General features: G+C 38.8%; 1 protein-coding gene across 2 annotated transcripts in view; it reads left to right on the plus strand.

Moving 5' to 3' along the window:
- Nucleotides 1–20623, plus strand: part of SHC4 (SHC adaptor protein 4) — a 142896-nt gene that overhangs the window by 88543 nt on the left and 33730 nt on the right. For both annotated transcript variants that reach the window (XM_047766416.1, XM_047766417.1), the window contains exons 5-6: nt 2822–2875; nt 13944–13995. In XM_047766416.1, coding sequence (XP_047622372.1) covers nt 2822–2875; nt 13944–13995 — 106 coding nt within the window. The remainder of the gene's footprint in view (nt 1–2821; nt 2876–13943; nt 13996–20623) is intronic.

A 20623-nucleotide genomic window follows, 5' to 3' on the forward strand; every position in this document is an offset into this window, starting at 1 on the left:
ATTAGTTTTAATTTTAGTTTTTTGAGGAACCTCCATGCTGTATTCCATAGTGGTTGTACCAATTTACATTCTCAGGGCTCTTTTCTTACATAAAAGTTTAAAAGTGAATTTTCATGTAATCAGATTTAAGGATTTCTTTCCTGTTTGTCTTATTTCTTTCTATTTACCTATCTCAAAGGTCATAAGCATAATCTTTTATCTGTCCTCTAACAAAAGACCTTTGTATAAATCCTTTATGGATCAAACATTTATTTATATAAATAATATGAGGATAGGCTTTATTTATATATGTTTTCCATGTATGTAGCTAATTCAGCTAACTGCACTAATTTAACCATTTGTCCTTTTTTCTGCTCTTTGGTGCCACATTTATCATAGACTAAAAGACCACAAAAATGTGAATCTGTTTTTAGACTTTGTAGACTAATGAATTTCTATAGTTTTATGTCTTGCTAATGAGGAAAATCTTATCTCTTTGTTCTTTAAAAAACTGCCTCAGCTCTTTTTGCACATTTATTCTTTCATGTGAATTTTACAAGTAGTTTGAAAAGTTCCCTGAATGACATTGGTGGAATTTTCATTGGAATGCATGGAATTTATAGATTAGTTTTGGGGGAGAATTGACATATTTATAATACTGTCTTTCATCCATAAAGGTGATATATGTCTTTCTGCTTGTTCAGGACTTCCTTATACCCTTCAATGAAGTTTTCCAAAAAGTCTTATGTGATTCTCATTAGTTTTATACTTTGGTTCTCTTGTAAAATGTACCTCCCCATATATTGGCTATTGCTGATATATGGAAATGACATTGATCTTTGCATATTGACTTTGTTTTTACTAATCACCTTTAACTGAAATAGAAGTAACAGAAAGCATAAATATAAAAAAGTGTACAAATCATGATGGTGTATCTTGATTATCACAAAATGAATATATTTGTGTAACTTCAACTCAGATCAAGGAACACCATTTTGAGGATCCCAGAAAACCACTTCCTTTCTCTTCCTTTGTCCCAAAAGTCACCACTGTCCTGATTTCAACCAGAATGAAATAATTTTGCCTGTTTTTGAACTTTCTATTAGTTTAACTATGCAGTATACAATCTTTGTGCCTAGCTATTTTTGCCCAAGAAATATGTTGTTGCTCTGTAGTAATCCATTGTTTGATCATCATTGGGGTTATAATGAATGAGGCAATAATTAGCTTTCTTGAGAAGCTTTTTTGTATTTACACAACTTTTTGCACCACACCCACAGCACATGGAGGGCCCCAGGCTAGGGGTCAAATCAGAGCTACAGTTGCCAGCCTGCACCACAGCCACAGCCGTGCCAGATCTGATCCGTGTCTGTGACCTACACCACAGCTCACGTCAACGCCAGATCCTTAACCCACTGAGGAAGGCCAAGGATCAAACCCTCAACCTCATAGTTCCTAGTCAAATTCATTTCTGCTGCACCACAGGGATGGTCATCTTATATAAGCTCCCTTGCTTGGTCATCTTATATTAGCAGCTTTAGTAGATTCTGTTAAGCAAATCTGAAGACAGAATTAGCCAATCAGTGCATAAGTTTTGTTTTTCTAAAGATGAACTCTCTGGGAATTCCTGCCATGGCTCGGTGGTTAACAAACCTGACTAGCATCCATGAGGACGTGGGTTCCATCCCTGGCCTCGTTCAGTGGGTTGAGGATCCAGCATTGCTGTGAGCTGTGGTGAAGGTCGCAGACACAACTCAGACGCCAAGTTGCTGTAGCTCTGGTGTAGGCCGGCGGCTGCAGCTCTGATTGGACCCCTAGCCTGGAACCTCCATATGCCACAGGTGCAGCCCTAAAAAGACAAAAACAAACAAACGAAAAAAATAAACTCTCTTCTTTTACTTTTTAAAATTTATTTATTTTTGGCTGCATCCATGGCATGTGGCAGTTTCCAGGCCAGAGATCAAACCCATGCTGCCATTGTGGCCTGTGCCACAGTTGCAGCAATGCTAGATCTTTAACCCGCTGTACCATAGGGGAACTTTCAGTGTATGATTATTTTAATGAGCCTTCAAAACAGTATGACAAAATACATCTCTGCAAGTTGGTCTTTACACTGTGATTTCCAAACAAGCAAACCTAGAATATCAATCAAGTAAGAGACACCCCCTTTTTGGCTAACTAATGAAGTTCTCTTGGATAGTCTTCCTTCATATTGAAAATCTTCGTGTTAGTCCCTTAGTAAGAATACTTTTTGTGGCAAATGACTGAAACCCAATTCAAACTAACTTATGTAAAAATAAGTAAAATAGAAAAAAAATACCTAAAAACATAAAGGGAAGGGAAAATGTCTTGGTTGAAGTAATGAAACAGATATTACCCCCCTGACTTTTTACAGTTTTTAACTCTCAACTCAGGTGTTCTCCAGAGGGAAAGTTTCTTTTTCCCATGTGTTAGCAAAAGATAGCTCCTAGTATTTTGGGGCTTATATTAAGGTCTTAAATGGCAAGGAGAGATGCATTTTCTCCCATTATTCATCTTAGTTCTTCCCCAGAGATGTTGATTGACTTTGCTGTATCCAGGGGGATGGTGTTTTCTGACTGGCTAAGCCTGGGTCATGTGTCCACCTGCAAGGAGAGGGCCAATGAGATGGGTATATCAATCTCACCAGGATCTCATGGTTTAAATGAGATTAATAGGGAACGTGGCTGGAGTGGTTTCCAAAGGGATGCTGCGCAGGCAAAGAAAAAACAAATAAATGTATGTACATTACTGTCACACAGTAGGTAATTAGGTGTAATTAGTTTATAGCCTTATACATGTTTAATTTGTTTGTGTTTTCCAGATTATTGCAAATCATCATATGCAGTCTATTTCATTTGCCTCTGGAGGGGATCCAGTAAGTATGAATTCATGAAAGTTCTGTATGTGAGACTTAAAAGAACTTCCATATAAAACATATTAACCATGACATATCTTCCCAAATATCTTATTATAGTTTGTAAATAGCTGCATGTAGCAGGTAATCAAAATTTGCTTTTGAAAAAATATTTCCTGGTACTGGTTTTTCAAGTATTTGGATTAGAAGATAAACTAATAATACTCAGTTGTATTATTAGCCATGGAGTTATCATCTGAGAAGCTTCTTGTAGATGACAGCAAGCTCATAAAAAACACAAATATATCATACAGTCCTCCCTCAGAACCTTTTTCAGCACAGAATTCCAGCCAGATCCTGCTAATCAATTGGATTTGTCGTATGAGAAGAGCCCTGTTTGCCATTCTTTGTCAACCAAAGAAGCTAAGTATAACCTGAAATGAGCAACCAGGAGAGAGAACTTGTAGTTCCTCCCTCCCTCCCAAAAGGCCGTGTTGTGCTCATTTCCTGTGAGTTGTTCAGGACTGAGCAGGTGCTTTCCCTCCAAGCCCTCCTTGTACAGTGGAGGGTCCTTTCCTGACCTCTATCTGCATCACTTCTGGACCTGAGCAGAGAGTGAGGGCCACTGAAGCTAGGAAGCCTGTGACTCACCAAGAAACAAATCTATTTAAATTGAGGAAGCAGGAGGAGGATTTTGCCCCTCGGTAACTTTGTGACATTTTTCTTGTACCTACAAATGTATAACTGATGCTCAGACAACACAGGGGTTAGGGGCCCTATCTTTCACCAAGTTGAATATCTATGTATAACTTACTATGAGCCCTCCATATCTGTACCTCCTCTGTGTCCGCCCTCCATCCAGCCTTGTAATCTGGTCTCAGCAGTAATCCCAAGGGATATGTATGGTAGCTAAGAGAGTCGACTACCAGCCTGAAAAGGCCAGCGCTATCACATCTCTTCCTAACCCATTATAGCTGGAATATCCATGAAGGAATTTGAATACTTTCCTTAAGCAATTTAAAATAATGAGTTCTAGGAGTTCTCTGGTGATCTAGCAGTTAATGCTATGGTGCGGGTTTGATCCCTGGCCCGGGAACTTCTGCATGCCTGGAGTGAGGCCAAATAAATAAATAAATAAAATAAAAATAATGAGTTCTGTAAGAGTAATGTGAAAAATAATTTTCACCGTTCGCCCTAAATTTCCCCTTTTAAGTTTCAAGTGTTGTTGTCTTTTTAGAATTGATATAAACATCCTCATTTGCCCTGTGTCCATCACTGTTCTCTAGAATCCTAGTTCTTTTTCAGTGTCTTTCCTTCTTTAGTTCTTTCAACCAACCAAAGCTCTGCCCCTACCAGAAACAAACAATAAGGAATTTGTAGGCACTGCGGAAAAATTTATACCTACTGAATTGAATAGTACCCCTCTGCTCTCTGCAGCTGGGGAGAAAATCTGCTAGTTTAAAATAGAAAAGTAGAGCACCTATAAGCATTGGCATTAGTCCCAAATGAAGGTTTTCCCTCAGGTCAGAGAGGCAAGATGGTGGAGTGACATTCTCCAGAGTCAAGTAGACACGATTTATTTAAACTCTCTAAGCTTCAGAGTCTTCACCTGTAAAATGGGGAATGACCACCCTTGCTTCACCCTTTTATGAGAATTAAGTGAAATGGGACATGTAAGCTGCTAGCCCAGTGCCTGGCACAGAATGATAAGAGGTAACTGTCGCCGTTATTGCTAACGCATGTCAGTGTTTTCTTTCTTTTTTTAAAAAAAAATTTTATTATGGTTGATTTACAATGTTCTGTCAATTTCTGCTGTACAGAAAAGTGACCCAGTTATACATATATACATTCTTTTTTTCACATTATCCTCATGTTCAATCACAAGTGATTAGATATAGTTCCCTGTGCTATACAGCAGAATCTCATGGTTATTCATACCAAATGCAACAGTTTGTGTCTACTAACCCCAAACTCCCAGTCCATCCCACTTTCTCCCTCTTTCTCTTGGCAACCACAAATCTGTTCTCCATGTAAGTGAGTTTGTTTCTTTTCTGTAGACAGGTTTATTTGTGCCATATATTAGATTCCAGATATAAGTGGTATCATATGGTGTTTGTCTTTCTCTTTCTGACATAATTCACTGTTTTATAGATAGACTCATTTGTGCCATATATTAGATTCCATATATAAGTGATATCATATGGTATTTTTCTTTCTTTTTCTGACTTGCTTCACTTAGTTTGAAAATCTCAAGTTCCATCCATATTGCTACAAATGGCATTATCTTGTTCATTTTTATGGCTGAGTAGTATTCCATTGTGTATATGTACCACATCTTCTTAATCGATTCATCTGTCAGTGGACATTTAGGTTGTTTGCATGTCTTGGCTATTGTGAATAGTGCTTCAATAAACACAGGGGTGCATGTATCTTTTTCAGTGAAGGTTTTGTCTGGATATATGCCCAGGAGTGGGTTTGCTGGATCATATGGTAGTTCTATATTTAGTTTTCTGAGGTATCTCCATAATGTTTTCCACAGTGGTTGTACGATTTAAATTACCACCAACGGTGTAGGAGGATTCCCTTTTCTCCACACCCTCTCCAGCATTTGTTATTTGTGAACTTACTAATGGTGGTGTGAAGTGATACTTCATTGTAGTTTTGATTTGCATTTCTCTAATAAATAGTGAAGTTGAGCATTTTTTCATTTGCCCATTGGCCATCTGTACGTGTTTCTTTGGAGAAATGTCTCTTCAGGACTTTTGCCCATTTTTCAATTGGGTTGTTGATTTTTTTGCTGTTGAGTTGTATGAGTTGTTTGTAGATTTTGGAGATTAAGCCCTTGACGGTTGTGTCTTTTGAAACTATTTTCTCCTATCCCTTAAGTTGTCTCTCTTTTTTTTAATGATTTCTTTTGCTGTGCAGAAGTTATAGATTTGATTAGGTCGCACTGGTTTATTTTTGTTTTTATGTCTATTGCTTTGGTAGACTTACCTAAGAAAACATTTGTAAGGTTGATGTCAGAGAATGTTTTGCCTATGTTTTCTTCTAAATTTTTATGGTGTCTTGTCTTATGTTTCAGTCTTTAAGCCATTTTGAGGTTGTTGTTTTCTTCTTTTTCATGAAGTAAGGGTGTGTTCTAGTTTCATTGATTTACATGAAGCTGTTCAATTTTCCCAGCACCATTTGCTGAAGAGACTGTCTTTTCCCCATTTTATATTCTTGCCTCCTTTATCGAAGATTAATTGACCCAGGTGTCTGGGTTTATTTCTGGGTTCTCCATTCTGTTTCATGGGTCTGTATGTCCATTTTGGTATCAGTACCACATTGCTTGATTACTGTATCTTTGTAATATTGCCTGAAGTCTGGGAGAGTTATGGCTCCTGCTTGGTTTTTGTTCCTCAGGATTGTGTGGCAGTTCTGAGTCTTTAATAGTTCCATATAAATTTTGGGATTATTTGTTTTAGTTTATGGAAAATGTCATGGGTAATTTGATAGGTATTTCATTGAATCTGTAGATTGCTTTGGGTAGTATGGCCATTTTTACAGTATTAATTCCTCCAACTGATGAGCATGGGATATCTTTCTATTTCTTTGAATCCTCTTTAATTTCCTTGATTAATGTTTTATAGTTCTCAGCATATAAGTCCTTCACTTCCTTGGTCAGATTTATTCCTAGGTATTTAATTTTTGGGAGTGTGATTTTAAAAGGTATTATATTTTTATATTCCTTTCCTAGTATTTCATTGTTAGCATATGGAAATGAAACCAATTTCTGAATGTTAATCTTGTGTCCTGCTACTTTGCTGAATTTGTTGATCAGTTCGAGTAGTTTTTGTGTGGAGTCCTTAGGGTTTTCTATATACAGTATCATGTCATCTGCATACAGTGACCGTTTTACCTCTTATGTTCCAGTTTGGATGTCTTTCATTTCTTTTGTTTGTCTGATTGCTGTGGCTATTTTATTCAATACTATGTTGAATAAAAATGGTGAGAGTTGGCATCTTTGTCTTGTTCTAGATTTTAGTGGGAAGGTCTTCAGCTTTTCTCCATTGAGTATTATATTTGCTGTGGGTTTGTCATAACTAGCTTTGATTATGTTAAGTTATGTTGCCTCTATACCCACTTTGGTAATAGTTTTTATCATGAATGGATGTTGGATTTTGTCAAATGCTTTTTCTGCATCTATTGAGATGATCATGTGGATTTTGACTTTTCTGTTGTTAATGTGGTGTATGATATTGATTGATTTGCATTTGTTGAACCATCCTTGTGAACTTGGTATGAATTCCACTTGCTCATGGTTTATGATCTTTTTTATATGCTGTTGGATTTGGTTGGCTAAAATTTTGTTGAGGATTTTTGCACCTATATTCATCAAAGATATTGGCCTACAATTTTCCTTTTTGGTAGTATCTTTGTCCGGTTTTGGTATTAAGGTGATGGTGACTTCATGAACGTCTTTGGGATTATTCCTTCTTCTTAAATCTTTTGGAAAAGTGTAAGAAGGGTGGCTTTAAGTTCTACTTTGTATGTTTGGTAGAATTCTCCTGTGAAGCCATCTGGTCCTAGACTTTTGTTTGTGGGAAGTGTTTTTATTACATTTTCAACTTCGTATCTAGTGATCGGTCTGTTCAATTGATCCATTTCTTCTTGATTGAGTTTTGGAGGGCTGTATTTCTCGAGAAAGTTGTCCATTTCTTCTAGCTTGTCAAATTTGTTGGCATATAATTGCTCATAGTATTCTCTTATGGTATTTTGTATTTCTGCAGTATCCATTGAGATTTTTCCTTTTCCATTTCTTATTTTGTTTGAGTTCTTTCTCTCCTTTTTTTGGTGAGTTTAGCCAGAGGTTTGTCAATTTTGTTTACCCTTTCAAAAAACCAGCTCTTGGTTTTATTGATCTTTTCTGTTTTTTTTTTTTTGAATCTCTTATTTTATTGATTTCCTCTATGATCTTTATGATTTCCTTCCTTCTGCCGACTTAAGGTTTTGTTTGTTCTTCTTCTTAGAATTCTTTTAGGTGGTAGATTAAGTTGTCAATTTGAGCTATTTCTTCTTTTTTGAGGAAGGTCTGTATCACTATGAATTTCCCTCTAAGCACTGCTTTTGTGGCATCTCATAGATTTTTGAGTGGTTGTGTTTTAATTATCATTTATTTTGAGTCATTTTAAAATTTCCCTTTTTATTTCCTCATTGACCCATTGGTTTTTAGTAGTATGTTGTTTAGTCTCCATGTAGTCATTTTTCTCATTTCTTTTCCTGTGGTTGATTTCTAGTTTCATGCCATTGTGGTCAGAGAAGATACTTGAAATAATTTCTATAGTCTTAAATATGTTGAGGTTATTTTTGTGTCCCAATATGTAGTCAGTCTTAGAGAATATTCCATGTGCACTTGAAAAGAATGTGTATTCTGATATTTTGGGGTTATGTTTTGAAAATATCAATTAAATCTAACTTTTTATTGTGTCATTTAGGACCTCTGTTGCCTTACTGATTTTCTGTCTAGAAGATCTGTCCATTGATGTGAATGGGATGCTGAAGTTTTCCACTATTGCTGTATTCCCATCAACTTCTCTTTTTACCTCTGTTAGTATTTGCTGTGTGTTTTAGGGTGCACCTATTATTAGGGGCATGTATATTGATAAGTGTAATATCCTCTTCTTGAATGGATCTTTTTATCATTAAATAGTATTTTTTCTCTGTCTTTCTTTATGACCTTCATTTTAAAGTCTATTTTGTCTGATATGAGTATTGCAACTCCCACTTTCCTGTCTTTTCCTTTCAAGTGAAATGTCTTTTTCAATTCCCTCACTATCAATTTATATGTGTCTTTTGTCCTATAGTGAGTCTCTTAGGCAGCATATTGTGGGCTCTTGTTTTTTTTAATCCATTCTTCCACTCTGTGTCTTTTGGTTGGAGCATGCAGTCCATTGACATTTAAGGTAGTTATTGATGAATATGTGTTGATTGCCAATTTAAACCTGCTTTCCAGTTGACTCTGTGTTTTTCCTTTGTTCCTTTCTTTTTTTTGGTTGGATGATTTCCTTTTATTTTATGCTCGTGTCCTCTTCTTTTTAGTTTTTGTGAATGTATTTTTGGTTTTAATTTGCGATTGTCCTGTTTTTCAAGTATGTGAACCCTTTCCTCTATCTGCTTGCTTTAGCCTGATGGTCATATAGGCTCAATCACATTCTAGAAATAGGAGTCTAGATTTTCTTTCTTTCCTTGCCCACATTTTATGATTTAGATGTCCTTTTTTAACATCTTCATGTTGATCCTTTTGCTGTTCCTTGTGTTTATTGTTGCTTTTACAGTAGGGTTTATTTTTTCCTTTTAGATCTGTATATTGGCTTATTTAAGTGATTATTTTCTAACTGTGATTTCCTCCATGCTATTTCTTCTTACTACTTTTTTGTTTAGAGGAGCCCTTTCAGTATTTCTTTTGGAATAGTATTGCTGTACTCTTAGTTTTTGTTTGTTAGAGAAATCCTTTATTTCTCCTTCTATTTTATTTTATTTTTATGTATTTTTTTTTGTCTTTTTAGGGCCATACCTGTGGCATATGGAGGTTCCCAGGCTAGGGGTCTAATTAGAGCTGCTGCTGCTGGCCTACGCCAGAGCCACAGCAATGCCAGATCTGAGCCATGTCTGTGACCTACACCACAGCTAATGGCAACACTGGAACCTTAACCCACTGAGCAAGGCCAGGGATTGAACCCACAACCTCGTGGTTCCTAGTCGCATTAGTTTCTGCTTCACCATGATGGGAACACCCCTCTCCTTCTATTTTAAATGATATTCTTGCTGGGTAGAGTATTCTAGGCTGCAAATTTTCCCCTTTTAGTACTTTGATTATATCTTGCCTCTCTCTTGTGGCCTGTAATGTTTCTGTAGAGAAATCAGCTGGTAGCCTTATGGTGACTCCCTTATAATTAACTCTTTGTTTTTCTCTTGCTGCCTTTAGAATCCTCTCTATATCTTTAACTTTTGCTATTTTTATTATAATTTGTCTTGGTGTGGGCCTGCTTGGGTTCAACTTGTTTAAGGCCATCCGTACTTCCTGTATCTTGATATCTGTTTCCTTTAGATTTGGAAAGTTTTCGGTGATAATTTCTTCAAATATATTTTTTCGTTCTTTCTTTCTTTCTTTCTTTCTTTCTTTCTTTCTTTCTTTCTTTCTTTCTTTCTTTCTTTCTTTCTTTCTTTTTTTTTGTGTGTGTCTTTTTAGGACCATATCCATGGCATGTGGAGGTTCCCAGGCTAGGGATCAAATTGGGGCTGTAGCTGCTGGCCTATGCCACAGCCACAGTAATGCGGGATCTGAACTGTGTCTGTGACCTTCACCACAGCTCACAGCAACACTGGATCCTTGACCCACTGAGCAAGGCCAGGGATTGAATCCATGTCCTCATGGGTATTTGTTGGGTTTGTTAACCACTGAGCCATGATGGGAACTCCTTCAAATAAATTTTCAATCTCTTCTTTTTCTTCTCCTATGGTATCCCTATTATGTGTGGATTTGTCTGCTTTATATTATCCCTTTGATCTTTGATATTGATCTCATGTTTTTTCATTTGGTTTTCTGTCTGCTGTCCTGATTGGGTGATTTCCATTATTCTGTCTTCCAAGTCACTAATTCATTCCTCTGCATTATTCATTCCGTTGTTCAGTGCCTTTAACTCAGCTTGCATCTCTGCAAATGAATTTTCTAATTTTTCTTGGCTCCTCCTCATATTTTATAGTTTGTTTCTAAAATAATCTGTATTACTATTCGTATCTGTTCTAATTTCTTGATATTTGCTCTTAATTCCTTCAGTATTTTTAATATCTCCTTTTGGAACTTGGTGTCTCTTAGACTGCAGAGGTCTCTTTCATTGTTTGCTCCTTCAGGGAAATTTTCCTGTTCTTTTAACTGGGAATGGTTCCTGAGCATTTTCATTTGGCTTTTATTTTTCTTATTCTATGAGTTTAGGGAAAACAACTACTGTAGCCTTGGAGGGCTATTTATATGTGAGAGTGCCCCTGCGTATTTTGTGAGGGCTTACTATTTATTTTTGATGTGAGGGCTCCTTTTTGTTCGGATGCTTGTTGTCTCTTTCCTTGGTGTGTGGTGACTGTTATCCCCTTGATAGGGTGCTTTGTGTTCTTCCAGGGAGATGGAGGCAATGGGCAGGATTAGTAGCCAGTGCCTGGTTTCTGGGCCCTTAATGGTGGCAAGGACCCATGGGAAGGTGGTGCAGACTGCTCTTAGTTGCAGGATACTGGGATGTGGCAGTGACCCTCAGGCAGGTGTATGCAGCACCCTGATTGTTTGGCAGTGGCAGCGATAGGGCATGTGTATTCCCAGGGCAGTGAGAGCAACAATGGGTGGTGCTCAGTTGCAGTGTCCTCCTCTGTGCCAATCTCTGAGGTGACTAGGGCCATAGGTGGTACCTGTTTATGAACCCCTAGTGGTGGCAGGCCATACCCACCTCTGAAGTCTGAGATGACTGCAGTGGTTTACCCCCACCACCTGTAGACCACACAAGGGGGGCCCCATACCCTGGGCAAAAGGTGCCTCACCATCCATAGCCCTGCCCTCTGAGAGTCCACATGTGTGCAGATAAAGATGTTCCTATGGTGGTCTGCCCCTCCTTCTTTTTCCCTCCCTAACAGTGGTGCCTTGCTTCTCCTCTGGGCTCAGACCTCCTCCTGGGTTCCCTTGGGTATGGTGTTCCACTCTCTAGCCTTTGGTGCACTGCTCCCTAGCCCCAGGCTGTCTCCACACAGCCAACCCTAGTCTTATTTCCCTGAACTGACCTCCAGAGCTTGAGTCTCAGCACCCAGCACCCTTCTGAGTATCTCAGGCTATGGTGCCCTGGGAGGTATTACTGATAGTCTGAGCAGTTCTCTCTCTTTCTTTGCCCTCCCCGGTCCAGCTGCTGCACTTTTCTCTGCAGCTTTGAGGTCTGTCCATCTCAGCTAATCTCATCTGTTAGGTGGCTTCCCAGGGTGTGGGTTCCTTTCCTCTTTAACAGCTCCCTTTCAGGAGTGCTAGTCTTGTCCTAATTCCTTTCTTTCTCTCTCTCTTTTTTCCCTTTTGTTCTACACAGTTATGTGGAAGATTTCTTGCCCTTTTTGGAGGTTTAAGGTCTTCTGTCAGCATTCAGTAGATGTTCTGTGTGGATTTTTTTTTAATGTGTTTGTGGGAGAAGGTGCGCACCACATTTTATTACTCTTCTGCTATCTTGATCCCACCTCCAGTATTTTCTTAGGACATTTCATTGAGATAATTTACAATGTCACAGCTAACTGAGAAGGAAGCTGAAATTCTCTGTGGCCTATTGAAGAACCCTTGTTTCTACCATATTCTCTCCAGAGTTTAAAAAATACTGGGTGTTCCGCCTCACCTCTTGACCTCACTTACCCTTGCTTTGACTCTCTTCTCCAAAGCAGTTCTCTCTTTTCCTTCTTGGTAATGCTTCTATGTCTATATGTGATTTCTGCATCTCAAGAATGCCTTATGATTATTTCAAAATTAAACACATTTGTTGTACCCCTCCCCACTATTTGTGCTTTCCTTTTTAACATTCTCTAAATTCTCCTGGATATTTCTAGTTATTGAATTTTAGGACTGTAAGAATGTTGGAGACTCTTTTGAAGATGAGGAAAATGAGGTCTGGAGTGGTCCCACCATTTCTTTCCCATCAGCTAATATAGCCGCTAGCACTGCTGGAATCACACCATCTTTTTACCTTCAAAATTAGCAGCCAAGTCTTCTGCAATGGTGGCTTTGCTTCTAGATTGTATAATGTAAGGCTCATATATATGTCCTTATTTATTCACAAGATACTTTAAATCTTTTATCTTTTTGCATAAGAGAGATTTACTTAGGTGTCTGTTATTTTTTAAAATAACTGCAGACAAGTTATGCTGACCCTGAGATCCGCTTCCTGTGTGATTCATTGTGGGTTATTAAGTGATTGTCCTTGAGGGTATTACAAACATGGGCTTTTATTTCCTGCCAGTTGATTGCATCTTCCCTCTAGAGAGTCACCCTTCTAATCTGCAAATGACATTGTGTGTATTTTTTTCCCTGAGAACTAAGATAACAAAAAGCATCTTTAAATATTAAAATCTTATCATTCATCACCGTACTCTTTTCAGTAAAAGTCAGAATTACCAAGTAGCTTTTTGTTTGTTGGTTTTTATGAAGTCAGCAGCACATCTCCTTTTTTTGAACTCGTTAGGTTTTTTTTATGGGTTCTCTTTTTCAAAAACCATCTATCCTTTCTACCTATTGATCAAATATATGCCTTGTATTTTTGCTTTATTATTCTTTAAGTCAAATTTCACTACCCTTAAGCAAGCTAACAGCCACAAAATCCATGTCTCTTTTATCACCTTATTTTCTGATGTATGTGGTATTGGACAACTAGGAAACCATGGTACCACGTCCCAGTTTATGGCACTGTTGTGACTGCAGAACCCCTGTTGTTTCAACTTTTGACACAGAAGAGCATTATAATCCCTTACCATTTTTAAAAAAGAATATATTTGTCCTAACATATTCCCTACCTGCATTCTCTTTTATTCATAGTTTGCCTCTAAATTTTTAATTTTCAAATTCTCTCCCCAAGGAACAGAGAACGTGGACTCCACAGTTGCTAAATATATAGTGTATATTTGTTTATATTCCCTCCTAGGATGCTTTCCTTTTCTCTTTATTTATTTATTTATTTGTCTTTCTAGGGCCACACCGGTAACATATGGAGGTTCCTAGGCTAGGGGTCAGATCAGAGCTGTAGCTGCCATCCTACACCACAGCCACAGCAATGCCAGATTCAAGCCATTTCTGCAACCTACACCACAGCTCACAGCAATGCCAGATCCTTAACCCACTGAACGAGGCCAGGGATCAAACCTGTGTTCTCACAGATGTAGTCAGACTCGTTTCTTCTGAGCCACGACAGGAACTCCTCTTTTCTCTTTAAACAGAAACTTTAGTGGAAGTCCTTGCCTGAGTATCATGTCCTAAATGTACTCTTTTCTTTCAACAGGACAGTCCATTCATTTTAAATGCAAACATTTTTCCCTTTTTTTATAGGATACTACAGACTATGTTGCCTACGTAGCTAAAGATCCAGTTAATCAACGAGGTATGGAAAGCAACTTCTAGATTTTCTTAAGAGCTATATAAAAGTGCTATATACCACTTTTAAAAAGTAACAAGCAATTATTTTTAGTATACAGTATGACAAGGATCACTAGAGTGCTATATTGGGGATCTTGAAATACTGTGTAAATTCGAGTTTGAAAGAAATAGCTCTGCTAGTAGAGCAAAGTAGAGAAAATATATAGGTGGGATTTAAATCCCAGTCATTTGAGAGACCCATAAACCAAAGAGCTTATCATCTATTTGTATAAATGAAAGAGAAGACGTTTTGGTTATGATAGATGGGGCTGGCTGACACATCTCCAGTGGACAAATGAATTACACATAAGACCCAAACCAGTGAGGTCGTTGGTCTGCATGGCCTTGGTGTATGTGTGCACACGTGCGGACATTAATGTGTGTGTTTAAATGTATTGAACTTGTGCACTTGCTGTTCAAGAGCCTGGCTCGTCACTTTGAGTGTGTGCCTCTTTCTCATCTCTTGGATCTCAGTTTAAATGTCTCTTCTTCAGAGAGACCTTCTTTGACGGGTAGCCTATCATCTCCAGTACTATACCCCACCCTGCTGTGTTATAACATTTCATTTCTCTTCTATTGACACTTATCCCACGTTTTTGTTACTTTATTGATGTGTTTAGCATCTGTCCTTTCTACTAAAAGCTCCAGGAGGTCAGGAACCTGTTTATCTTATTCATTGTTGTTTCCCAAACACCCATCACAATGTCTTACACATGGGAGATGCTCAGTAACTATTTTTGTTGAATAATTGAGTGAATGGAAGAATGCATTGATTAGCTCTCTCATCCCAGGATTTAGCAAGGCTGCCCAAGATATTCACCTTTAAGCCACACCTTCGATCAAGGGCCTGAAGTGCCTGAGGTCATTGGACCTCTATAGACAGACATTCTTAGTGTTGCTTCTCATCCCTGACTCCGTGACATTGAGACTTCTCTTAGGAATGAATGTTAGGTTGCTTCTCCTCCTTAACCAGAGCCTGTGAGTTGGGCAGCATCGTCTGTCATCCCAGGGGTAACATGTTTTTTACCTCAAACACTTATGAAGTACACGTGGAGTGGAACTTGGAAATTTGGAGAGCCATAGGACACAGAGGTAGAAATGTGCATGGCATACTGGAAGCAAATGAATAAAACACTCTTACTAGAAGAGATTGTCTATGGAGAGGGAAAAAGTCAAAAAAGCATCTACAGGGCACATAGGGGAGAGCTAATAACTATGGACTCCATCCTGTGGGCAGATGGATGGAGAAAGCTGTTTACGAAGCAGAGATCTAGGAAGGTTGTATTGGCAGCAGGTAAAGTAGATGGATTCAGAGAAAAATGTAAGGCAGGAAAGCTATTGTGATCATCAGAAATGAAACTATGCCCTGGCATAGGACCTGGAACATAGTAGATGCTCAGTAAACACTGGTCAAGAGAACGTGTCTCGATGAGATGGAAAGAGGAAACAGGTGACCAATGCTATGCAATACTCCATTAAAATATACTCTAATAACTACATAATGAAGAATGGATATTGGTCAGAGAGTGGGTAGGAGAGGTAGGAACTAGTGAAGGGGAGGAGGAGTAGGGGTGGAGCACAGCAAAGGATGCCAGAGAGCAGCCTCTTTTAATCAATCCCAAGCTTCCCTAAAGAATGACTGTATGCTATTTTGGGGAAGGCCTCTGGCAACAAAGGCCTTCATCTCAACCTGGAAGGGACAGGATAAAAGGAAGAACAAAGAGATCAGGCAATCTAGATGTTTAGTAACTTTGCCATCAGTCACTGAACATCTCAAGCATGTCGTGACCCTTCGGTAAGCCGTGGGAGGAGTGCAGAGATGAAAGCTGGCTGTTGAGGGTAATGGCCCAGCAAGACCCACAGTCTGGGCAAAGTTCCCCACTTGCTTCGATGAACTAAGAGAGGCAGAGAAATTTATGAAGCAACTCATTCACTTTGAAATCTCCTGTTCTGGGGCCTGAGTAATTCATCAGCACTAATATGCTTCAGGGGACCCTCAGAGATCACAGCAAGGAATCTGCAAAAGCATTTATGAGAAATGTTGACTGAGCTCCTGAACGGAATGTGAGAGTTCAGAAGAGAACAGACTCAGAAACAGTTCAGGTGATTTCAGTGTTTTCCTTCTTTAGTCCCCAGCCTGTGGAGAGGAAGTAAGAAAGATGGAGGAGTTAGACTGGGTGGAGATCATAATTCTTCCCCCATCTCACCGGAGACCTCAGCTGAGTTGTTTTCCATCCTGCCCCTCAGTTTCTTTAAGTGGGAGTGATAACATCTACGTGCAGGTATTGTTGGGAGGACTAACTGAGACACTACAGGGGAAGCCTCTCTTGTCTCATCTTTCTTTCTTCTTCAGGGAAGCAGGTCAGTCTAGTTGTTAGATGACTTAGAAACATAGGGTCATTTTCTTGGGCATTGCTGTTGCTGTGGTTTAGGCTGGCAGCTACAACTCTGGTTAGACCCCTAGGCCAGGAGGTTCCATATGCCAAAGATGCAGCCCTAAAAAGACAAAAAAAAAAAAAAAAAAAAAAAAAGGAAATAGACATCAGATGATCCTGAGGATTTAATGAGATATATATGCAATACATATATCTCAATGCCTGGATCATAGTAAGTATACAATAAATGACAACCAATGTTATTATTGTCTGGAGTGATTTAGAGTGATGTGCCACTAAAGAAACAGGGGTTTTTTATAAACAGGAAAAACATACAACCCAGTAGAGAAATAAGAACCAGAAGTTATTTATTGCATGCTGGTCACATGTCAGGCTTTGTCAGGAATATTTAGTCTGCATTATCTCATTTCATCCTTACAACTATCCTGTGAAGTTGGTATTAATTTATCTTACTCCTTTTTTTGTTTTGTTTTTTACTTTTATCGCCCGACTTGTGGCATATGGAAGTTCCAGGGCCAGGGATTGAATCAGAACCACAACTGTGACCTACACTGCAGCTGCAGCAACACTGAATCCTTTAATCCACTGGGCTGAGCCAAAGGTCAAACCCATGTCACCCTGGTGACCCAAGCCACCGCAGTTGAATTCTTAACCCAGTGCTTAACTAGTGTTACTCCCTTTTAATAGAAGCAAATGCTAGTATTGAAAAAAGGTGATTTTACTAAACTCATCCAGTCTGTAAGCACCTGGACTCACTCGGGCCTGGAGCTTACAATCATAAAAGAAGATTACAAGTCACCAAGAAACATTAAAAAAAGTTTTGCCTTAACTAGTGATCAGTGAAACACAAATTAAAATTAGAGATCATATTTTGTCTTTAAATTTCCAACAGTGATAAAAGGTAAAATATGGTTTAGTGTAGTAATAACTTGAAGCCTGCTGGTAGGTGTGTAGATCCAAATGTTTTAGAGAGCAGTTTGACAATTTGCGTCAAAACTTTAAAAAATGTAAACACTTCCGAGCCAGCAGTTTTACTTCTAAGGCAGTAGAACGTGCATGAGGATTGAGCAATAAACATCACTGTCATATGTTATTTATATAATAGGAAGAAGAAAGTTAAATATTCATAAGTATCAAATTATTTAAATGAATCCATAGCCTGTACTACCATTCAGCAATTAAACTAGTGTTATAGAAGAGTAAATAATGACATGGGGAAAATACTCACAGTGTTATTAAATGCAAAAAGCAAAAAGCAGATTATGAAACAATGTGTAGCAGTTCCCTGGTGGCCTAGCAGGTTAAGGATCCAGCATTGTCACTGCTGTGGCTCAGACCACTGCTGTGGCATGAGTCTGATCCCTGGCCTGGGAATTTTTGTATGTCGTAGGTGCAGCCAAAAAAAAAGAGAGAGAGAGAGAGAAAGAAACAATATGTATAGTAGGATTGCAGGTAATTTTTTGGAAAAAAGACTGGAAAAACATATGCCAAAATGTTAATAGTATGTACTCTTTCTTGGATATTTTTTAGAGTCTATTTTCTGAAACTCCTGTAATGAATATTTACTACATTTGTAAAAGGAAAAGAATGTTCTAAATCCTTGAATAAATACAATAAGTAGCGAAACCAGAAAGACAGTGTTATAAATTGCCTGGTGAGTTTGGTTCACCCAGGGGAAAATGTTCAGTAAAGAGAAGCCAAGGGGTGGATGGGGGCTGGGGAGAGATACTGGCCTTCTGGTGCAGACTCAAAAAAACTGCAGTTTCTTAGCCCTAAGGGTGAGTGAGATCACTGAAGGAGGAACCCAGAAAGAAGAGGGCTGAGGGTCTCAGGGTATGGGAGAAAACTAAGACATGAGGAAGAGCAAGTTTCTCTGGAAGAAGATACCCGGGAATGTCTCAGACTGAAGAGGAGTTAAGGGGATGTAGGTGGAAAATGCCACTGGCACCTTGGGAAGCACCACGTCATTGGCTGACAGGCAGGGGAGCCCAGGCTTCATGCTAATAAGCCTGAATGCTCCCACTCTCTCCTGTCTGCTTGATTCACTTTTTGCATCAGTGTGTTCAGGTCAGGGGAGGTGCTGCTCTTTCCATCTTCTCTGGGAACTTTTAGTGAACTCTTCATTTTATAAAAGGCCTTTTCTGTAGAAAAGGTAAGTTCCAGTAAAAGTGTTTTTATGGTTATGAAATACATGTACTGGCATCCTAGTGACATTGGTTAACTGTGAACTAACTGCTGGCTAGCTTCTTCAGGCTGGTTTCTCCCTAAGCAGTGGTAGACTCTGTGCTTCAATCCCACAGCACCATCTGGTGGTTGACCTGAGAATCTGCACTTTTGAATTTCTAATTTTCTAATGAAAAATAAAAACCAGAAACAAAAACAAAAGAACAATAACAACAACAAAGATGATCTACTTAAAACAAATATAAAACAATAAAGAAGGGCTTGTAATTATCTACGAATTGTTCTCAGCTTCTTGTCCGAGACTATCCAATTAGGAAGCCAAATGGAAAAAGACAGAAGAATATGAATCTAAGATTCTTTTAAATTCTACTTAATATCGTACCTGATACACAAAACTAGTGTGGGTCTCTTTGGCTACAAGGCAGAATGAAAAGAACCCAGGTCTGTGTCTGAGTCCAGACTTGGAGATCAAAGCAAAATTGTCATGTCATTGGAAAGTCAATTTCTTTTTTGGGAAGTGGGACTTTTTATATGCTTGTCTTTCTTTCTTCCCATTAGCTAAAGGTTGGGCAGTGTTTGGCCAAGCTGGTGCTTATCTGAGCTTTTTGAGATGGGTCTGGCACTGGGAAATGGACATATTTGTATGTGATTCAAAGCCTGTTCTTATTCTGGCCCATGACCAATCTAAAAAAGAACAAAGAGCCTTTTCAAAGAGACCCTTGTGAATGACAGTGAGAGCACCACAAAAATGCATGTGTTCCTTGAAGGTGGTGAAGCTGAACAGGACACCTGCATAGGTCAGGTTTCTTGTCCAGTTGTTTCACGGAGATGGACACCACTGTTTTTCCTTTCTCTTCCTGTTTAATCCAAAAAAGGTAATACGACAGTAATAAAGCAAAACAGAAAACTTTATTGATAGCATCAGCCCAGGAACAGGACCAAAACCTCCAGTACCAGCATCAGAAAAGCTGAGAGAAATAGAACACTTTAGAAGTAGGTGAGCAGTTTTAGAGGACATTTGGTGGGTTTGGTTGACTCACTAATTCATTCCTGTGTGCCCAGGTGCCCTGCCTTGCTCTTCACAGGCTTTAAGCTGCTGCAACTGAGGAAGGGTAGGGTTTCTTGAAAGCAAGAAGGGACTTCACACATCATGCAGGGCTCTGTCTTGGGAGGTGAGGACTTTACTGTAGAGTTGCCTTATTCATGTCAATTGTGGCATAATTGGAACTTGAACTTGGATTGTTACAGAGCTCTTTCAGACATCTTAGTTCTCTCGTGTCTCTCATGGGAGGTACACTTTGGTTTTTCTTATTTATTTCTTTATTATGTTTGAATTTCCTGCCTCTCATTATCTTTTCAATGTTAATATCAAGACATCTCCTTGATCCTAAGAGGAAATGAAATTATAAAAATTGTTTCCATTTTGGTATGACTTCTGGTCTTGACTTCCATTTTAATTGGACCAGGAATTTATGAGCTGAAAAAAAATAACTCAAGTGAATTACCTTTTCTGATCATAATATAACACAACTCTTTTGGCTCCACCAGAGACACATCTCCAAGGCTGCTTTGTAGGTTTAAGGATATGAGGCTGGACCAAGAAGGAAACCATTTCCACAAACAACCCAAGCAGTTATTTGGACCCCTTAGTGATTGTGAGAACTTACCCCATCATGGGTGCTCCCTGTGGGTCTCACTTCAGCAAAATTGAAGACAGTGAGTTCCTGCTGTGGGTTCCCCAGTGGGTTGAGGACCCACTTGGGTTGCTGTTTAGGTGGGAATTCAATCCCTGGCCTGGAGCAGTGGGCTAAGGATTTGGTGTTGCTGCAGCTATGGCATAGGTTGCAGCTGCAGCTCAGATTTTTCAGTCCTTGGCCCAGAAACTTCCATATGCTACAGATGTGGCCAAAAAAATATATATATATTAACACAGAGTTATTGGTGTGATTCAGAGAAACTGGCATTTATTTATTCAACATGTTTTTAAAATACCTTCTGTGCATTGGTCACTGT

This window comes from Phacochoerus africanus, chromosome 2 (genome assembly GCF_016906955.1).
Source record: "Phacochoerus africanus isolate WHEZ1 chromosome 2, ROS_Pafr_v1, whole genome shotgun sequence".
NCBI classification, from domain to species: domain Eukaryota; kingdom Metazoa; phylum Chordata; class Mammalia; order Artiodactyla; family Suidae; genus Phacochoerus; species Phacochoerus africanus.